Raw genomic sequence first — 20,427 nt, 5'->3', positions numbered from 1 at the left:
GAGTGCGTTGAAAACATCTTACTGTGCTCAGATGACATCGGAGTGCAGTCTGATTTCTACGCACTGACAGAATAGAGAAGATGGAAACTTTTTTTTTTTTTCTCCATCTTCTCCTCATCTGAGAGAATCTGAGCACACCTTTTAACCTTGATTTATAATTGTTATGTTAACAATTTACTCTGTTTGACTTTGTTCTCTCCAACATTTATTGCCCTTTCTAAAGGTACCCTGTGGAACTTGTCCTCCTTTGAACCTTTAAAGATGGTGATCATTAACCATGGTCTCCAAACTCTCACTAATGAGGTGATCATACCTCATTCTGGCTGGGAGAATGAACCCAATGAAGACTCCAAGCCTCGAGATGCAGAGTGGACAACAGTGTTTAAAAACACTTCTGGCTGCTTAAGGTAGTCTTTTATTTTAGTTATTTTTGCTGATGTGTGAAACATTATGGGTTTGTTTTACTTACTAATTGGTGGATGGGGAGGAGTGGACGGGGGGGGGGGGGAGAAACCTAGTCACCCTTTTGGGAGGAACATAGGCCAGATCTATCAATAGTGTCTACTTCTTGTTTCGCTTTTTTGTTGTTGTTTTTTTTTTTTTTGCTTCACCACATCTCATATTAAGCCTCACACCTTTCCCGATAAATTTTGACCCTTTTTAGTGAGACCATTGATTTAAGCACAATAAGAATCTAAAACTCCTAAATATGGTGCAAGTTTTGAAAGCCACTGGTTTTTGGCTCCATTTTCTCCAGAATTCTGGTACTTTTAGCTTAATAAATCTTCATAGCCTTTCATAAGTTAAGAGTGATGGAAATTAAGAGACAGCATGAATATACAACCCACCCTCCTAATGGTGGCTGTGCTCATGTGTAACTTGTTCTAGTAATTGTGGGACCCTCATTGATTATACAGTCTTCTCATATATCGATGACCTATCCACAGACTTATTTGGTTCCAAAAAACGATTTATTCAAGGAACTGCTGTGGATTTGTGTATTTTGTTTTTTTATTTCATGCTTATTTTAAGGGGTTTTCCACCCCTTATTGGCCGCAGGGTGCAGCATAAATCTATAAAATGTATACTTGGCTACCCAATTGGTGCCACTCCTCCACACTCAGCACCGAGTGCCTCCCTGCTTGTTCCCTGACAATGAAACGTACACTGCAAATCATCAGCTGCTGATCAACTTCAGCTGTTACGATTACCTCCGAGTCGAAGACGTTGGCAATGTGTCCACTGTTGGACAACCCCTTTAAGCCTGGGGATGTGACAGCAATTTAAACATCTAACTAAAATAGGCATCGGCTCCAAGCTGTCCATAATAACCATGGTGCTGTGAAGCCGCCCGAGAGCCCGATGTTTATCCTTTCATTTAACCTCTCACTTGTTCACAGAGAAGCCTTTGATCCTTATGATTTCTCTCTATACTGATGAATTTTGTGTCTTCTGTGCGAAGAATGGCTGGCTTTGTCTGAAGGCCTCTGAGGTGTTGGGTTGTTTCTTTTATTGGGGGTGTAGTAATGTGTAATGATGCTCTTTGCCAATCTTTGTTTTCTTTCCTATATGAATTCTCAGACACTTGTATATCTACTTTGCTGATAATGCCATGAATTGGTATTTAATCTGGTTACCTTGGATAATCGCTAACATAACATGCATAGTATTGAGGCATTTGATGATCCATAACTAAATGTCATCATGAATTTTGTTAGTCATTTCTAAAGCCTAAAGCATGTTTTGTTTTTTGTTTGTTTTTTTTCTCAATTTTTATGATAATTGAAATATCTTTTGTACCTGAGCCTTTGGAGATGTTGCTGCTTTTATTGTATTTTTTTTTTTTTTTTTTAAAGAAGCACTTTCATGAATATATATATTTTTTTCATTAAGTATATGTGTGTAGTGAGTGTATTTATCTACTCACCTACTGCTGGTTTCTCCCAGATTCCGCTTCTTTCTGTTCTGCTTCTCAGTGACGTCACGGCAATTCAGACTAGCCAGCTCACACTGTTCGCCTATGCTTGAGCCGGAAGTCTCTTAGGGTTCGCTCACACTGCATATATTCTCTCATGCGAGAAAATCTGGCCGATTATGCTAATGACACTCAACTAAAACGCTGTCAGTTTGATCCGAGTGCCACCTTAGTGTGATCCAATTTTCTTGGATGAGAGAATCGCATCACGAGTGTGGAGAAAATGGAGAACTTAATCCATTCTCTGCGAGCGTACATCGACCTGCACTCTGATGACATCTGAGTGCAGGGCGATGTTTCACACGCACCCATAGACTTGTATGGGTTCTCGTGCAGCATGCTGCAATTGTTTTCCCATGTCGAATCTGCATGAGAAAATAATCGCAAATCAGTACTGCTTCATAGTATGACATTGGGCCGAGTGATATCCGATAAAACATCGCATAGCACTCTGCCGTGTTATACACCAGTGTGAGTGTACCCTTATATTGTATGCCTATGGTGCCTTTTTCTGATGTTCCATAGACTTGCATTGTTACAGTCACAAAGAGCGCAGCGTAACCTGGAGAGTCTGCAGTATGGTGACCTCACTGACAGGTGGTGAACAGCGCTGGATCCCGGAGATGGCGGCGGTAGGTGATTATTATTATTATAGCACCATTTATTCCATGGCACTTTACGTGTGAAAAAGGGGTATACATACAAGAACAATTACAATAATCTTGAACACCATGTGACAGCGACTGGTACAGGAGGAGCGAGGTCCCTGCCCGTGAGGGCTCAGTCTACAAGGGAGGGGTGAGGATACAGTAGGTGGGGGTAGAGGAGGTCATGCAGTAATGTGGTGGAGCGGTGGTTACTGCAGGTTGTAGGCTTGTCGGAAGAGGTGGGTCTCCAGGCTCCTTTTGAAGGTTTCCACGGTAGGCGAGAGTCTGACGTGTTGTGGTAGAGAGTTCCAGAGTAGGGTGTATTATATTAATACACTACACGCCATACACACATAAATACATTTATTGGTTGTGCTTCTTTAATGCTCTGATTCTCCCTAGAGCGGAGTTCACATCTCCAGTAATTATGCGCTTAAACCAGATCCAGCAAACTAAAAAACCTGGATCATTTTCAAACTGATGAAAAACTGATGCATTTTAAAACTGATCCGTTCACATGGACTTCAATGATTTTAACAAATGGATCCTGCAGAAATCATTTTTTTTGTATTATCCTGACGAAAAAGTTTTATGTTGCCAATTTTTTGAATTTATCTTTGTTATTCTAGAGCAGGAGTCTGCACCCTGTGGCACTTCAGCACTTGCTAAACTATAACTCCTACCATGCATAATCAGTTGGTGGTCTGATGCATGATATGAGTTGTAGTTTAGAACATAAATCTGCAAACTGTTGTCAAAGTCAAAAATTCTAATCCCTCACTAAAGCATACATCTTCCGAGCCTTGACCCTTAGGGAAGAGTGTGGGGCTGAGGCGCACCATGCCTTACATCTTGTTGTCTTGTTCCGCCTTGCACAGGTGATATGCTGTAAATTTTAGAATTATTTTTGCTCCCTACTTTAGTCATATTCATCATATTTCAGTTTGAACTATGACATCTGGCATTTGTTACCATATTTATATTTGTTTTTATTTTTTGCATGCTGTTGACCAACTAGGCTCACTTGGAAAATATAGAAAACTGCTGAAAAATGTGTTTTTGTTGACGAGCAATGCCCAGCAGGCATCATTAAAACAAAAATGAGAGATTGAATAATTCCACAAACTATTCTGTTCCTTTTCAAGCACTCTTACGTTCTGTATGCACAAGCTACTCCTGTGCATTAGGGCTCAAATTACAGTAGTACTAGAATTAATCATGAAAGCTAATTGGTAGAGTAACTTGGCAGGCAGACACCAGTGGAAAAGCCAATTGGTAGAGTAACTTGGCAGGCAGACACCAGTGGAAAAGCCAATTGGTAGAGTAACTCGGCAGGCAGACACCAGTGGAAAAGCCAATTGGTAGGGTAACTTGGCAGGCAGACACCAGTGGAAAAGCCAATTGGTAGGGTAACTCGGCAGGCAGACACCAGTGGAAAAGCCAATTGGTAGGGTAACTCGGCAGGCAGACACCAGTGGAAAAGCCAATTGGTAGAGTAACTTGGCAGGCAGACACCAGTGGAAAAGCCAATTGGTAGAGTAACTTGGCAGGCAGACACCAGTGGAAAAGCCAATTGGTAGAGTAACTCGGCAGGCAGACACCAGTGGAAAAGCCAATTGGTAGGGTAACTCGGCAGGCAGACACCAGTGGAAAAGCCAATTGGTAGGGTAACTCGGCAGGCAGACACCAGTGGAAAAGCCAATTGGTAGAGTAACTTGGCAGGCAGACACCAGTGGAAAAGCCAATTGGTAGAGTAACTTGGCAGGCAGACACCAGTGGAAAAGCCAATTGGTAGAGTAACTTGGCAGGCAGACACCAGTGGAAAAGCCAATTGGTAGGGTAACTCGGCAGGCAGACAACAGTAGAAAAGCCAATTGGTAGAGTAACTCGGCAGGCAGACACCAGTGGAAAAGCCAATTGGTAGAGTAACTCGGCAGGAAGACACCAGTGGAAAAGCCAATTGGTAGAGTAACTCGGCAGGCAGACACCAGTGGAAAAGCCAATTGGTAGAGTAACTCGGCAGGCAGACACCAGTGGACTTTTTACATGATGTCCAGTAAAAATCTGTTAGCTCCTGTATTGCTCTGTATGTATTTGAGCTTACTATCAAGCGTCAGATTTATTTGTATTTGTCAATAAGTTATAACTGGGGTGAAAGATAATGCAGATTATGTCCAGGGTTTCATCATATTAATGGAGTTGCACTTATTTTCTTGATAGGATCTACAATTAATGAGGAGGGTGAATGCTGCTTACAACCACATCGGTCACTGTCAAGTGGTTGTTAGTGAGACGCCTAATTATGAATATAAATGCAACCACTGGATTTGCTCTCATGTGACCGGATTGTTTTAATCTTTTTGTTTGTTTTTCTGAGTACAATATTCTGGATATCGCCTCCTCTTTGTAAATTTCAGTGGTTCCCAACCACATGAGATGGCTGTCGGCCGACGGCTATGTCTCCTGAGTCCCCTATACATAGGAACACTATGAATGTGTCATACTAGTCTTTGACCTACATGATGTTTTTTTTTTTCTCTAAATGAAAGTAAATTATGATATGCTATTCGTTAGCATAATACTGTATGTGTATCTGCAGAAGGACCTCTGTGTCTTTACTCAATCCGGTAATGTCAGGTATCTGCTGTGACCTGAGAGAGGAAGTTGTTCAGCGTTCCCTGTTGCCAATGTCCATATGTCACATTGACTTTCACATTGGAGTAATGTCGGTTGAATCCAATATTGACGGGCTCGGCCTTTGGACTAATGCATATGGAAGGCGCCGGCTAACTTAACTGGTGGTCGAGAGAGATGTTGTTCGCTTATGTCTGATTTTGGACTGTCAATCGCATTCCGGTCCCTGAGATAAGCTGCCAGCCGACGTGTCAGCCAGCAACTTTCTCATAGAGAACACAGGAGCGATTGGCCAAGCAATTGCTCCTGTGTATGGGAGAGTTGGATGAGATGGCTGTCGGCAAAAGCATCTTTGGGCTAATAGCCATCTAATGTGTATGGCCAGCCTTAACCTTGTGCCACCAGCACAATAACCCCTATTACTGATGTACCTGAAATTATGCTGTAGTAGGCTAACATTCTGGCACAAAACCTTGCGCCTGTCTGCATATTATTATTGTAGCTCATCATTGGTAAAGTGATTTGCCGAGCAATTAATGGAATGCCATAGATAGTTGATACATTGTGTTGTATGAAGGAAAGATGACTAGATGTACACACAGCATATATAGATGTACACTTTCTTGCGCTACGATGAAGCAGCAGGATTATTTCATGGACTTTTCACCTGGGAATGGTAATCTTGATGCAGAGGTAATGGATCAAATATTACCCATACATTCAGCCTATGAGAGATTTTCCAGAGTGGTAGAAATCGAACATCTGTACAGTATGTAAATGCAATGCTGCACATAGATGGACAGTGATTTAAATAGAACATTGTGAAAGATTGATGCAGCCGCCCTCCACCGGACTTGACAGCGCTGCCCTCTGATGTATCTGTTGGGCAGAGCGGCGGTTTTGCCATTATCTCTTCTGTGTGCGCTGTCTCCAGAATAGAAGAAAGCTCTGTGTGGGAATGAGGCAGTGCTCTACCTCCCCTATTAATCGTGATTAATTCAGAGTTTGTCTCTCAAAGAAAGTGGCTGGGAATTAGAGCTTTCACAATGAATTACATTCAAGCCTTATCTGTGCTACAATCTGAATAACTTGGCATTTCAGAGAAATGTGTTTGAATTCTCTCCTAGAGCCCCCTCGAGGTGGCTATGAGTTAATGAATGTGAGCCATCTAAAGATTGAGAGTAGCCAGTGTTTACCATGCTGTAGGTCAAAGGCTTTGCCTCCATACACTCTATAATAAACCTGTCTAGTGGATTTAGAGGCAAGTGTCAGTGGCCATGGCCCTATACTGGTTCATTATTATTTATCTGTAGACAGCTTGGAAATCTGTGGCTTATGTAGAACTTTTTGCATGTATGAATTATGCAGCGTTTCTAAGAGGGGAGATGTAGCCTAGTTACTCAGCCATTACATATAGTGTATATGGTATCAATTACCATGTACAGTGCTTGAGTACTCCATCAGTCGGATAAGTCGCAGGGGATTCTGCATTAAGCTACAATCTATTTGGGGACTTTTCCTTTATGTAGAAGTAATCTAACTCTTTGTTTGGCTTATACTACTTTATATATTCTATGGCGCATGCATCATATAGAAACTTTTTTCCAGTAAATTTAGAGCAGCTCTTTGTTGTGCCTCTGTTTACCTTCAATTCTTGTGTGCATCTCTTTCCATTTTTTGTATCAAAGCGCCAACAGTTTGGAAGTTTATGGTAAAGTTGAAAATATTCTGAATGTTTGTGTTGATATGTTTTCAGGAATGTCAGTTCAGATGGGGCTGAAGCCCGCAGAAGGCTGCGAGAGTGTGATGGGTTGGTGGATGCCCTGCTACATGCTCTTCAGTCTGCAGTTAGCAAAAAGGACACAGATAACAAGGTGAGACTCGAGTATTCTGGTGTTTCAGAAAGCCATGCTTAAAATGTCTGAAATTGGAAGTGACGTGCACTTGTAGGTATGGCTGTAATGCCCTTTAAACTTTAAGGGTAGATTCAGAAGTGGTGGATTTAGACCACGTGCACACATTCAGTATTTATTCAGTATTTTACACCCAGTATTTGTAAGCCAAAACCAGGAGTGGAACAATCAGAGGAAACGTACAATAGAAACACGTCACCACTTCTGTATATATTTTTTTTACCCACTTCTGGTTTTAGCTTCCAAATACTGATGTAAAATGCTGAACGTGTGAATGTGGCCTTACTGTGGATTCTGCATCACAAATCGGAAGCAAATTACACTACAATATATATGAATGAGGATTTAAAAATGCATCCACATGAAAGAGAAATATTCTGCCGCTGGTTTCATCCACTTCAGTGTATAGCGGTGAAACCTGCTGAGAATCTGCTGCATGTAAAAAGTTCATATTTTGCTGCAGAACCCGAAGTTTGCGGTGAGATCTGTGATGGAATATTTTTGGGAAACTTAAAAAAAAAAAGGTTGTTTGTCCCATCACTTGCGCTTTGCTAACGCTGCGTCATGTGTAATAATAAAATCCAGCTATTATATGAACTGTGCTGTTTGCTGGGCCAGCCTATGGTTTAATTCCAACTTGACCTTTAATTAGCTTTGCAAGAAAGGTTTAATTTTCAGGCTTTGATTATGTATAGCAGAAGAGCAGTAAGGAATATAACTCATTTTAGACATGGCAATATCATGTTCTGGAAATACAGTGAGGGGGTAGCCTGCCCATTTTATGTAATGGTGTGTGTGCCAGGCTAATTCTTGGTCTGTTGTAATAAAATTAGTAAGTAATTTTGAGCTAGAGAGTTTGGTTTGTACATTCCAAAATACAAGTTTTTAATCTTTTTGTTCCCTCTTCTACTTCTAGTCTGTTGAAAATTGTGTGTGCATCATGCGCAACCTCTCATACCACGTCCACAAGGAGGTGCCAGGAGCAGACAGATTCCACGACTTAGACGGCAATCTCCACAGTGGGATTGGTGGACAGCAAAAGAAAAAGAAAGATGATGCTGGCTGCTTTGGAGGCAAAAAAGCTAAAGGTAACTAACTAGTGTGTGACATTTTGAGCTTCAGCCATGCTACTACTTGGCAAAATCAATATGACCTTGCACTAAAACCACTGTTAGCAATGTGCATCACTGCCTACTTGACTGATATGCTTTCAGGTATGTAAAAACGTATTCCAGGATATCCTGCCTCTGCTTTGTCACTCGTCAAGGCCATGTTTTATGCATTGATAGTGACATACATTTACGATGGGCTGTTCAGACATGCTTTGCTATTATGTAGTATATAGAAGTTTGCAGCAGCAGAAGAGTTAGTCATAGTGGTTTATGAAGTTGATAATGGTCTATTAACTTGGAAGGTAAACAGCACTGCTGAACTGGCTCTTTGTCTGCCACCACCTTCTGCCTTGTTATCGCCAATCTCTGGGCAAAGTCTGGCTTGCTCAAACCTGCTTCGTATGTGTTTATAGAGGGTAGATTCCAGCTACATTCCCGGCTATGCTCTGTCGCAGTCACGCTATGACTCCCATGTCTACCGGCAGATCTCTTCCCTATCCTTACTGCTTATCGTAGACATAATTAGGTGGTCTCTACAGCTTTAGTACAATGGGAGGCTTGTCATTTCCTGGGTTCTTGCTTTAAAAACCCATCACATTTTTTTTTTCAATTTCTAAAACTGGCATGTTTACTAAAAACAAAAAAGATGTAGATTAGGTGGAAATAATTTATGTAGGAAACTCAAAGACTATGCATCCTTCCACAATGTTACCCTCTGTGAAGGCCCATGCCATTATTTTTAGGCATCAATATTTGTGACATCCAAATATGTTAAGTCATTCCATCAATACCTATTTTATACTAACTAAACTGAAATCCTCTAAATCGACATGGTAGTGAGTGTGGCACAGAGATAAGGTGTCCCTCAAGCTTTTATCTACTTTTGTACATTGTAGCTATAATAAAGATGTACTGAAAGGACACTGGCAGTAAGGTGGACTGTGTATATGGCACCTGACCCTGTTTTACATTGGATAAGATGAATATTGTCTCATAGTGTACTTGCTGTACATACATATTTCAACAAAACTTGGAGTAAATTCAAGAACAGTGTTCATTTTCGAGCGTTGCTGCCAGATGTTCTCCTCAGTTGAACTGGTGTATCAAAAATGCATGTGGCTTTGTTTGGTTACTTACAGCTGCTATGGTCGGTGAAATCTTCCTTTCTATAGAAACCTGATTTCAGGAGAAATGAAGACTGGAAGATCTTTCCAAGTGTTTCTTTTGGGATATGTTCCATGTACCTTCTCCCGAGATCTGCTCCAGTTTTCTTGGTTTTCATACTTGAAGGGAGAATTTGGCTTTCCGATACTTGTGCACACTGCAACTGAACAGCCACTGTATGACTGCCTTTACTTAGGCTGCATCAATAAAGTAACAAGTCCCTGAATTAGCCGCATGATCTGCATTACTGTTACTAGATCTGCTTGCTTTATTCTCTTCCTCCCTGTAATTCACCTTTCTTCTCTTGCTTTCCTGCTTATTAGAGGAGTGGTTTAACCAAGGTGAGTCTGTAGCTTCTGCCTTTCACCTCTCCTCTTTTCCTGCCTGTGATGTTTTGTAAAACACAAAATATATTTTTCTTATTTCCACAATTCCATTTGGTTTTAAAGTGGATGTTATAACAGTTGACTGAATAGTATAGTAAATTGTGGTCTTCTACACTACCCAAGTGTAATTTAATGGGCAGTGTCAATTTAAATTGTTAAAATAAGCTGGCACCGCATTCACCAGATGCAATGGGTCTGGTCTCCTTAACCCCCAGCGTTCTAGCTCCAGCAGGTTAAATGTTTGGTAAGCTGAAGAGCACCTTCCTTCTTTGGCCTCCAGAGGGTGTGCCCATCAGGGGGACCCACCTTTCCATCTATGACATTGGTATGGCCTAACAGAACACATCATCAGGTTGTGACTGAGGCAACCAGTTTAAATGTAACCAATCCTTTACTTTTCAGGTTATGTGCTTAGGACATTGTGCTCAATATATCAAATGAGGCTACATTTGCAGCCATTTATTTTTTCTTATTGCAAACTAAAGTGGCTGAAACTATGCCTACTTTGTTTTCATTGCTCCATTTTGGTCTGTTAAAAAATAAATACAAATTTATGATTCCAGTTCGTCCAGTAACCTCTACTTTGTTAGTGTGCATCACATATGATGTTTTTTTTACATTTATAATTCATTCAACAAAAGTACATTGTTGCTAGCTAAGGCCAGATTTTCATTTGTGTCGAAAATGTAGGTTCTTTTATCTTTCTAGGCAAAAGTATAGCAATGCTGCTTTATTTAGTTATTTTGCCTTTTTTGTTTATTGTTGTAAAATGACAATTGCCCTAACAGAAAACAAATGGACCCTATTATAGTGGATGGCACAGAACCATTCCATTCATGAGTTCTGAACTCCAAAGACCACTGTGATCTGGGCCTAGGATCTGTTGTATATAGGTTTTAGATCTGTTAATCTTTGACCAACTCTTCTAAAGAAGGCTCCACCACAGATGTAAACAAAGTCTAAGTCGGGGAGATTTGCTGAGACCCCATATGCATTAGCTGAGCCCACCAATATCGGCAGGGTCATCCGAAGTTGGTCTAATGTGTATGGGGACCTTCACATTGACTGTCTAATGTGTATTTGGGGGATGGATGGGTAGAAAGACCTGCCTGTCACCCAGCAGTAGACGGAGGATAGAAAGTTCACAGCGTTTTTAAATAGAATATGTAATAAGGGACAACCGTCATGAGATTTATATACAGTGTGACAAATACCTTTAATAATTAATATAATAACTAAGTAACTGTAACCTGAAAGTGACACCTCAGGCTCTTTTCTACAAAAGATGTCTATACATGTTCTATAACTGATGTCAGAACAATAGTTGTCAGCTGTTCCCCTCATGTTCCCAAATGTACATATGCACATTCGGCATGCATGTGTTCTCAATAGGGAGAGAGGAGTAAGGTGCTGCCAGATATCTTCCAAGTATAAAAGCATTGGTTGAAACTCAACATACCCATTCCTTTAGTTTGGCTGACTTTGCTCTAATGTGTACACTGTGTGCAGAATTATTAGGCAAGTTGTATTTTAGAAGACTATTTTTATTATTGATCAACAACTATGTTCTCAATCAACCCAAAAGACTCATAATTATCCAAGCTTAATATTTTTGGAAGTTGGAGTGTTTTTTTTTTTAGATTTGGCTATCTTGGGAGGATATGTTTGTGCAGGTAACTATTACTGTGCAGAATTATTAGGCAACTTCATAAAAACCAAATATAATCCCATCTCACTTGTTTATTTTCACCAGGTAAACCAATATCCGTGCACAAAACTTAGAAATAAACATTTCTGACATGCAAAAACAAAAACCCCAAAAATTAGTGATCAATATAGCCACCTTTCTTTATAATGACACTCAACAGCCTTCCACCCATACATTCTGTCAGTTGCTTGATGTTTTCGATCAACATTGCGTGCAGCAGTCACCACAGCCTCCCAGACACTGTTCCGAGAGGTGTACGGTTTTCCCTCCCTGTAGATCTCACATTTTATGATGGAACACAGGTTCTCTATGGGGTTCTGATCAGGTGAACAAGGGGGCCATGTCATTATTTTTTCTTCTTTCAGACCTTTACTGGCCAGCCACGCTGTGGAGTAGTTGGATGCATGTGATGGAGCATTGCCCTGCATGAAAATCATGTTTTTCTTGAACGATGCCGACTTCTTCCTGTACCACTGCTTGAAGAAGTTGTCTTCCAGAAACTGGCAGTAGGTCTGGGAGTTGAGCTTCACTCCCTCCTCAACCCGAAAAGGTCCCACAAGTTCATCTTTGATACCAGCCCATACCAGTACCCCACCTTCACCTCGCTGGCTTCTGAGTCGGAGTGGAGCTCTCTGCCCTTTACTGATCCAGCCTCTGGCCCATCAAGAGTCACTCTCATTTCATCAATCCATAAAACCTTTGAAAAATCAGTCTTAAGAGATTTCTTGGCCCATTCTTGACGTTTTATCTTATGTTTCTTGTTCAAAGGTGGTCGTTTTTAAGCCTTCCTTACCTTGGCCATGTCCCTGAGTATCGCACACCTTGTGCTTTTTGATACTCCAGTAACGTTGCAGCTCTGAAATATGGCAAAACTGGTTGCGAATGGCATCTTGGCAGCTTCACGCTTGATTTTCCTCAATTCATGGGCAGTTATTTTGCTCCTTTTTTGGCCAACACGCTTCTTGCGACCCTGTTGGCTATTTGCCATGAAATGCTTGATTGTTCGGTGATCACTCATCAAAAGTTTGGAAATTTCAAGACTGCTGCATCCCTCTGCAAGACATCTCACAATTTTGGACTTTTCAGAGCCCGTCAAATCTCTCTTCTGACCCGTTTTGCCAAAGGAAAGGAAGTTGCCTAATAATTAAGCACACCTTATATAGGGTGTTGATGTCATTAGTCAACACCCATCCTCATTAGAGAGATGCACATCACCAGATTTACTTAATTGGTAGTTGGCTCTCAAGCCTATGCAGCTTGGAGTAGGACAACATGTATAAAAAGTATCATGTGATCAAAATACTCATTTGCCTAATAATTCTGCACAGTGTATTGCTTTTGCTTCGTTGTATGTGCCAAATTTACCTGCTAACCTGGATTTATTGCATGTTAGAAACAAATCACATTGAAGTTTTGAAGTATTTACCAATTAGCGATTCAACCCCCCCCGCCCCCCCAACCTTTTACATGAATGTAGATTGAGAATATAAGCAATTTAAGTACCTTTATTAAACAAAAGCGCTTCTCTGTTGCCAAGAAATCCACTTTAGAAGTGTTAAGCAGATGAGGCTGGAAGAGCTCATAGTGGGATGGAGCACTTCTACTGCCTCCGCTCCATTCTCATCCTAAGGCTGGAGTCTCACTAGCGAATCACATCTGATGTGATATGCTAATGAAACTTGGCTCCAGTTCTGCTGCGAGTGTGAGCCGAGTGTCAGTGCTCTGTGCTCCGATCCTCTCGCATGAGTGAATCTCAGCACAGGTATGGCGGAGATGGAGAAAGTAATTTATCCATCTCCTCTCTTGCTGGCGTCAGCGGTTTCTCACATGCACCCATAAACTTATATGGGTGTCTGCAATTCGAATTCAGCATGCAACCGCAGCATGCTGCGTGGTTTTTTTCTGTCCAATCAGAGCAGGGGAAAAAAAATGCCACGGAGAACACAAGCATAGGATTAAATTGGTACGAATGAAATTCGATTTTTAATCCGATTTTCATTCATCCGATTTAATCGCAAGTGGGATCGGGCCCTTACATTGCCCTCCACTAGGTTATTGACAGGTAACTAGCACTGCAGCAGTAGTTTAATGAGCTGAAGAAGGGGAAGATCTCGGTCCCGCCCAGAGCATGTGCAGCCTCATCATTTCTAAAGTGAATTGTTCAGCAATAGAGTAATGTTTTTGCAGAATTTTTTATATACGATCAAATAATTGGTTGGGTGTTGGGGATTCTCCTTTAAGTAATAATGTGGTCAGTGCTACCAGTAAGTTTTAGTTTCACAATTATTGAAATGTTCTTTTTGTGCTATTTTATATCCCTTTTATTGATCTCTTCATCCATCCTGGTTTTGTCCTTCAATGCATTGTTGGTAAATAGTGTGGTCATATGAACACTTACCAACACAATATGCCCTATTCTTTCCCCTCTTTAGAGATGGATGTGAAATACCTTGTAGAGAGTGCTAGACACCGTTTTGAGCTGCACAACATTCAATATACATCTACAGACTCCTAAGAAGTGATTTGCATTTTTTTATTTTTGTAACTTGTGCAGTTTATTCCGAATATTAGTTGTTAAGCATTCTGATGATCATGTCTTTTTTATTTGTCTATTCAGTTTCCCATAACTCAGTGTTCAGCCCCCTTCCATTTATTTCTTGTTTGTGTCTGCACAAGGTGTCGTAAATCTCTGCTGTACTGAGGAGGTTTCGGTTCAGAAATGAGTGTATGCGTAATGCTCAGCAATAAATAAAGAATTGGAAAGAAACTATTGAAATTGAGTGAATTGATTTGCAATTTGGTTTCAGAGTATGTATCCCTGTGAGGTTGCTCTGCTCAGCCAAGAAATAACATATAGCTTCTGACTTGCAGGAAAAAAGATTGGGGATATGGATAAGAACTTTGACACTCTCGACTTGCCAAAACGTTCTGAATCTGTAAAAGGTACAGTATGGGTTCTTGATTTCATTTTTCAACTCGTATCTATAGTTTGTGCAAGATCAGATAATTATGCCACTAATATTTTTTAGATACTAATATACAATGATATTAAATGGGTGGTTCAGACATATTAATACTGTAACATACCAGTAACCTTTAGTACTACTGATTAAATACTGATTTTGGGCTATAACCACACATCCAGTGTAATAAGTTAGAAAAAGTGGGCAGAGCAAATAATTCAAAGGGGTGCTACACAAACCTTACACAAACTAGTAGCATGAAGAAGTAGAATTGGGTTGTAAGGAAAAAATAGTGTGCACACCCATTATTAAAATTCATATAAAGTTTGAGGACAATGGCAAGACAAATGTCAACACAAACTGAAAAAATTATTATTTAAAAACAATTAATATATGTATGTAGACTTCAAAGGGTTGGATATAATAGTCCAATTAATACCCCTTCATCAGGCAATGCTAGTATGACAATAATATTACCATTAGTTGATTTGTATATATTCCACGTAGCATAAATAGATATGACCAAGGTAAGTAATATATACAAAATGAATAAGGTACAGATAATGGTATAATAAGTAAGGAATACAATTAATGTAATTGTAGTGTTATTGAGCCATACACACACTGATGCGTCAAGGCAAGTCAATGGGTGACACGGATGAAAAACTAAAGATCTGATCAGTCTTTTATCTTTGTCACAGATTCATTGCCAAGAGTAAATGGTTAACTAAAAAGTTCAGACCGTTTTCCTTAAGGTTTTATAAATCAAAGAGTAAAAAATAAATGCAAAATGAGGAAGCAAAACACATGAGCGAAAAACTGACCTTCTTAAATGGTAGAAAAATAGACCTGGATGTGTGAATGTAGCCTTATACGCACTATTAGCAAATCATTAAGTTGTGTTCTTGAAGCATTGGAGAACATTTTGGGAATGATCAGCAGCAGATCTTGCGCTCAGGTATATTTATCCTGATTGCATAGTTGATCAGAGAGAACATCGCAGCTCCTTCATTATTGCTGCAGTGTTTTTGTGAAGATTAAAATGTGCTTGTTGTGTGCGGCATGGCACTCCAGAGACCCTGCGCCAGACGTCTAATGGCCCATTTAGACGGGCTGATAATCGTCTAAAAAAAGTTGGCAAACGCCTGTTGAATAAGTGAAATGCTTGTTGGGCGGGTACTTAAAAATCAGCGTCATCGGTGATGAGCAGGCGATGTGCTGCTGATATCATGAATTTATGTGCACGGAGCAATCGTATGAACGAGGATTGTGTGCGCCTAGAGTTGTAGTCAGTCTAACAGGCCATTAATCAACCGTCGATCTGTTTGCATCTTCCTTATTGGCAGCTGTCTAAAAGCCACAATTGTACCGTGTAAAGTCGACATTACATATTTGATCTTTTCTTTTCTATCTCCTCCGTTTTGATTGTGCTATGATGTTTCTGTGTACTAATCTTCATTGCTTTTGTGTAAGATGAGACGGACACCAGTAGGTTAAAATGGGGAATTTACATCCTGGCAGAGTACCAATGAAATAAATAGATAAGTTACTGGGCTTGTGGGAAATCCTAAGCCTTCACAGCAAGGTGATTGAACTTTTGGGTGCAGACACATAACCCTTCATCTCTTAGTGGAGTGGCTGCTTTGTACTAGGCCTACACTCTGCTCAGAGATCTTCTTCTCTTCTTTAGTGCATTCACACCATGTCCTTCTCGTAGCTCACATCTTTGATATGTGGCTCTGCTTCTTGCACTGTGCACCCAGGGCAATCGATCAATCGCCATGCAGACAGTAAGTGCTGGCTGACCTCAATCTTTTAGTATTGATTGTTTCTGAGGCTACCAGCTTTCCTGCAGACCATGACTTATAGGAAGTACACATAAAGACATCTGTTTATAGATTACTAGAACTCCAAAGAAATCGGAAGGCCAAGCTTTTAAGTCTGCTGTGTGTTTTTTTTTTTGTTTTTTTATTTAGACTTTACCAGTTTATTAAAAAATATATAAAGGTATGCGAAGAGATACTAATAAATGAAATTGTTATAATATACATTATGGCAGTTTTGTATTGCTCTGTGCAAGTCATATTCCATAGCACTGTACAATGCAATATAAATGGGTGAAATACAAATAGTTCAGATAGAATATACAAAATAACTAGCTGAACAAACATAGTATTGATCAATACAGTAGAGAGCCCTGCCTAATGAGCAAATAGTCTATAGAAACATATGGCTGGCAAAAGTGGTACTGGATTGACCTTTTATAGCAGAATATATGGTCTTCCAAAGTGGTACGTTTTTAGAGTGCACTTGCATGCAATAATCATGTGCGGAGGGTTTTCCCACCATTATTATCGCTGGTGACAGAAGTGTTTTTTGTGTTTTTTTTTGTTGTTTTAGTATCTATCTTTCTCTATTATGAGGATAGAGAGGAGGGGATGCAAGCCTATTCCAAGGTATTCCACAAAAAAGGGAGTTGTAGTAGTTTGGTTAGCATATAATGGACACTTAAGCAACCAAAATGCTCGTAATAGACGTGAGGAAGTAATAGTATTAACATAATAAATGGATGGCCTAAAAGGCAAGAATCAAATATTGTCCGTAAGAAGTAGGATTGTCAGACTGGAATTCTTTCCAGATGAAGCCTTTCTGGTGAACAGTAAGTTGGAAGTAGGTCACCGGGTGCAGGCCAGGATTTTTTCCTATACTAGGGATATTTTCCCAATAGTTAAACTACAGTCACATAAGAGTCTTGTTTTTTAGGGTTTCCTTCTCATTCGCATATTATTGTGTATATAGTTAGGTCACACATAACAAGAAGTAGCTCCAGACACCGTTTCACATGTTACTTTACCTATTGTAGTCAGACTATCACAGGGTGTTACAGGTTATTTTACATGGTATATGATATAAGCACTTACCATTTTATTCCTGGGTATAGTTTTGATCATCAATGTATAGGCCTCGGTGCTTGTTACTGGTATACCGGTGGCATAAAGTGACTGACTCGTTGACTTACTCTCTATGCCTCTCTATTTGGGTTTTAATTTGTTCTATGGGAACTTAGAAACAAAGAAAGAGATAGATATAGATATAGAGATATATATATATATATATATATATATATATATATATATATATATATATATATATTTTTTTTGGTTTCACAAAGTTTTATTTTTTAACTTTTGTAGGTGTTCTTGTAATTATTGATGCATTTTGGACTTGCATTGATGAGATTGATAGGTATAGGTGAGATGGTGTGGAATAATTTACTGAAATTCTTACTTCATGTGTGGACGGGAAGTTTGGATGGTGGAAATATGAACTTGATGTTTTTCATCAATGACAAACCCCAAAAAATACTATTCATTTAATTTAGTCGTTCAGTAAAAGAACAATTATACATTTCTGAAGACCGTAGACTAGACGTTGACTTGGCTTTTAATTAAGAAACTTTCTATACATTGATTGTGTTTTAACAATATGAATAAGAACATTATCTTTTCAGTGCTGTGGAATGGTAAGATATGACAAGTGTGAACCTTTTATATCGTTGGGGTGCCAGCCATTCTCCCTGCTGAATAGTACAGTTAATTATAAACATAAAATACTAAACCGCTGTACAGCAAGACTACAGGTTCTTGCATTAACAGTATCGCAGGGTTTTAGGAAGCTCAATATGTTTAGAATTGGTAGATGTAGTTTTTGCAGATATTCCATAGCACTATTGAGAAAAGAATATGTAAGCGCTATAAAAAAGTGAGTAACAAAACAAGTATTCAAGATGCAATTTTGGAATATCCCATGTCAAAATCCTGCATCTGCTAATCAGCTGCAAAGGCATTAGCATTGTGATAGTATTCATCGTATTAACAAATCTCATCAGTGTTCCTGTAGTGACATCTGGAAATCGGGACCGCTGCACCCTTTAGGGTATGTTCGCACACTGCAAATATGCAGCAGATTTTGCACTGCAGATTTGCTTTATGGAAAACCACTGTGCATGACCGTAGCACCATTGTGATTGAGATTTCTGTAAAGAAAATTTGCTGCTTAAATTTACCTGGACTGTAAATTTAAAAATATGAAGCATATCTATTTTATGAGAGGGCGGCTCAGGCCATACTAGAGATGTGGTTGGGGCCCTTCTGGATCAGTTATTTATTGTATGTTTTGGAGTTAGAATATAATGTAAATGGCCATCTATATTGTAGAGTTGAACAAAAAGATTTGTAGGACCCTGGCCCTCTGGCCATGTCTGTAGTCCTTTGCTGCTGGGCTAGAGCCCTGGAAACCTCCTAACTGCGGTGTGCTCAACGTCTCTTCTGATTAGTAGGCAGATTATTAACCAGAAGAGGCGCCAAGATATCACAGGTAGAAGAAGGTATACAGGGCTCTGGTTTGGCAGCCAAGGAATACAGACATGGCCGCTGAACCCAGCGTTCTGTGAATCTTTTTGCTCAATTCTATAACCAGATCATTTATCTTTCAGTCATATATTTAAGTGCTCTGCTGAGAATGTTAGAGAGACCTGTAATGTATGATAAGCTGTAGGGTGTGTGGTGTTGTGTCCTTATACTGCATGGTGACTTGGGCATTGCGATCACATCACTGGTGGCGTAACAGCTTAGTCTTACTGCAGTTCTCTGCCATTCTGATGCACAGTGCATGTGCCGTGGGATTCATAAGTCTGTAGTCACACAGAGTGACTGCAAACTTATCAGTTTGGATCGGACAACCTCTTTAAAATCAATAGGAAATTTGTGTTTTTATTAATATATACAGGTGCATCTCACTAAATTAGAATAGCATCAAAAATGTTATTTATTTCAGTACTTCAATACAAAAAGTGAAACTCTTATTATATAGAGTCCTTACAAACCGATGATCTATTTCAAGTGTTTATTTCTGTTAATGTTGATGATTATGGCTTACAGTCATTATCTCAGCAAATTAAAATAATTAACAAAAAACACCTGCAAAGGCTTCTGATGCGTTTAAAAAGGTACCTTAGTCTGTTTCAGTAGGCTCCACAATCATTGGGACTTGACAGATGTCCAGAAGGCAGTCATTGACACACTCCACAAGGTGCCAGAGTTCCAACTTTCATTTGGAAATCAAGGTCCCAGAGTCTGGAGGAAGAGTGGAGAGGCACACAATCCAAGCTGCTTGAGATCTAGTGTGAAGTTTCCACAATCAGTGATGGTTTGGGGAGCCATGTCCTCTGCTGGTGTAGGTCCACTGTGTTTTATCAAGAACAAAGGCAGCGCAGCTGTCTACCAGGAAATTTTAGAGCACTTCATGCTTACCTCTGCCAACAAGCTTTTTAGAGATGGAAATTTCATTCTCCAGCAGGACTTGGCACCTGTCAAAAGTACCAATACCTGGTTTAAAAACTACAGTATCACTGTGCTTGATTGGCCATCAAACTCGCCTGACCTTAAACCCATAGAGAATCTGTGGTATTGTGAAGAGGAAGATGAGACACCAGACCCAACAATACAGACGAGCTGAAGGCTGCTATCAGAGAAACCTGGGCTTCCATAACACCTCAGCAGTGCCACAGGCTGATCGCCTCCATGCCACGCCACATTGATGCAAAAGGAGCCCCGACCAAGTACTGAGTGCATTTACTGAACATACATTTCAGTAGGCCAACTTTTCGGATTTTAAAATAATTTTTCCAGCTTTTATAAAGTATTCTAATTTACTGAGATAATGACTTGTGTTTTCATTGGCTGTAAGGCATAATCATCAACATTAACAGAAATAAACACTTGAAATAGATCCCTCTGTTTGTATTGACTCTATATAATATGAGTTTCAGTTTTTGTATTGAACTGAAATAAATTAACGTTTTGATGATATTCTAATTTAGTGAGATACACCTGTACATTTGTACAGCCCATATTTTAGCAAAAC

General features: G+C 39.8%; 1 protein-coding gene across 20 annotated transcripts in view; it reads left to right on the top strand.

Annotated features, from left to right (window-relative positions):
* ARVCF (ARVCF delta catenin family member) overlaps positions 1-20,427 on the top strand; it is an 892,847-nt gene that overhangs the window by 811,496 nt on the left and 60,924 nt on the right. For 18 of the 20 annotated variants that reach the window (XM_073675591.1, XM_073675659.1, XM_073675564.1 and 15 more), the window contains 5 exons: positions 224-407; positions 7,013-7,130; positions 8,086-8,257; positions 9,769-9,786; positions 14,411-14,482. In XM_073675591.1, coding sequence (XP_073531692.1) covers positions 224-407; positions 7,013-7,130; positions 8,086-8,257; positions 9,769-9,786; positions 14,411-14,482 — 564 coding nt within the window. The remainder of the gene's footprint in view (positions 1-223; positions 408-7,012; positions 7,131-8,085; positions 8,258-9,768; positions 9,787-14,410; positions 14,483-20,427) is intronic. The other 2 variants (XM_073675598.1, XM_073675614.1) reach the window with 1 other exon arrangement.

The sequence above is a fragment of the Phyllobates terribilis genome, unplaced genomic scaffold (assembly GCF_046119375.1).
Source record: "Phyllobates terribilis strain yellow unplaced genomic scaffold, ASM4611937v1 Scaffold_1__5_contigs__length_1240528914, whole genome shotgun sequence".
Taxonomy (NCBI): Eukaryota; Metazoa; Chordata; class Amphibia; order Anura; family Dendrobatidae; genus Phyllobates; species Phyllobates terribilis.
This window is presented reverse-complemented; position numbering and strand designations above follow the sequence as displayed.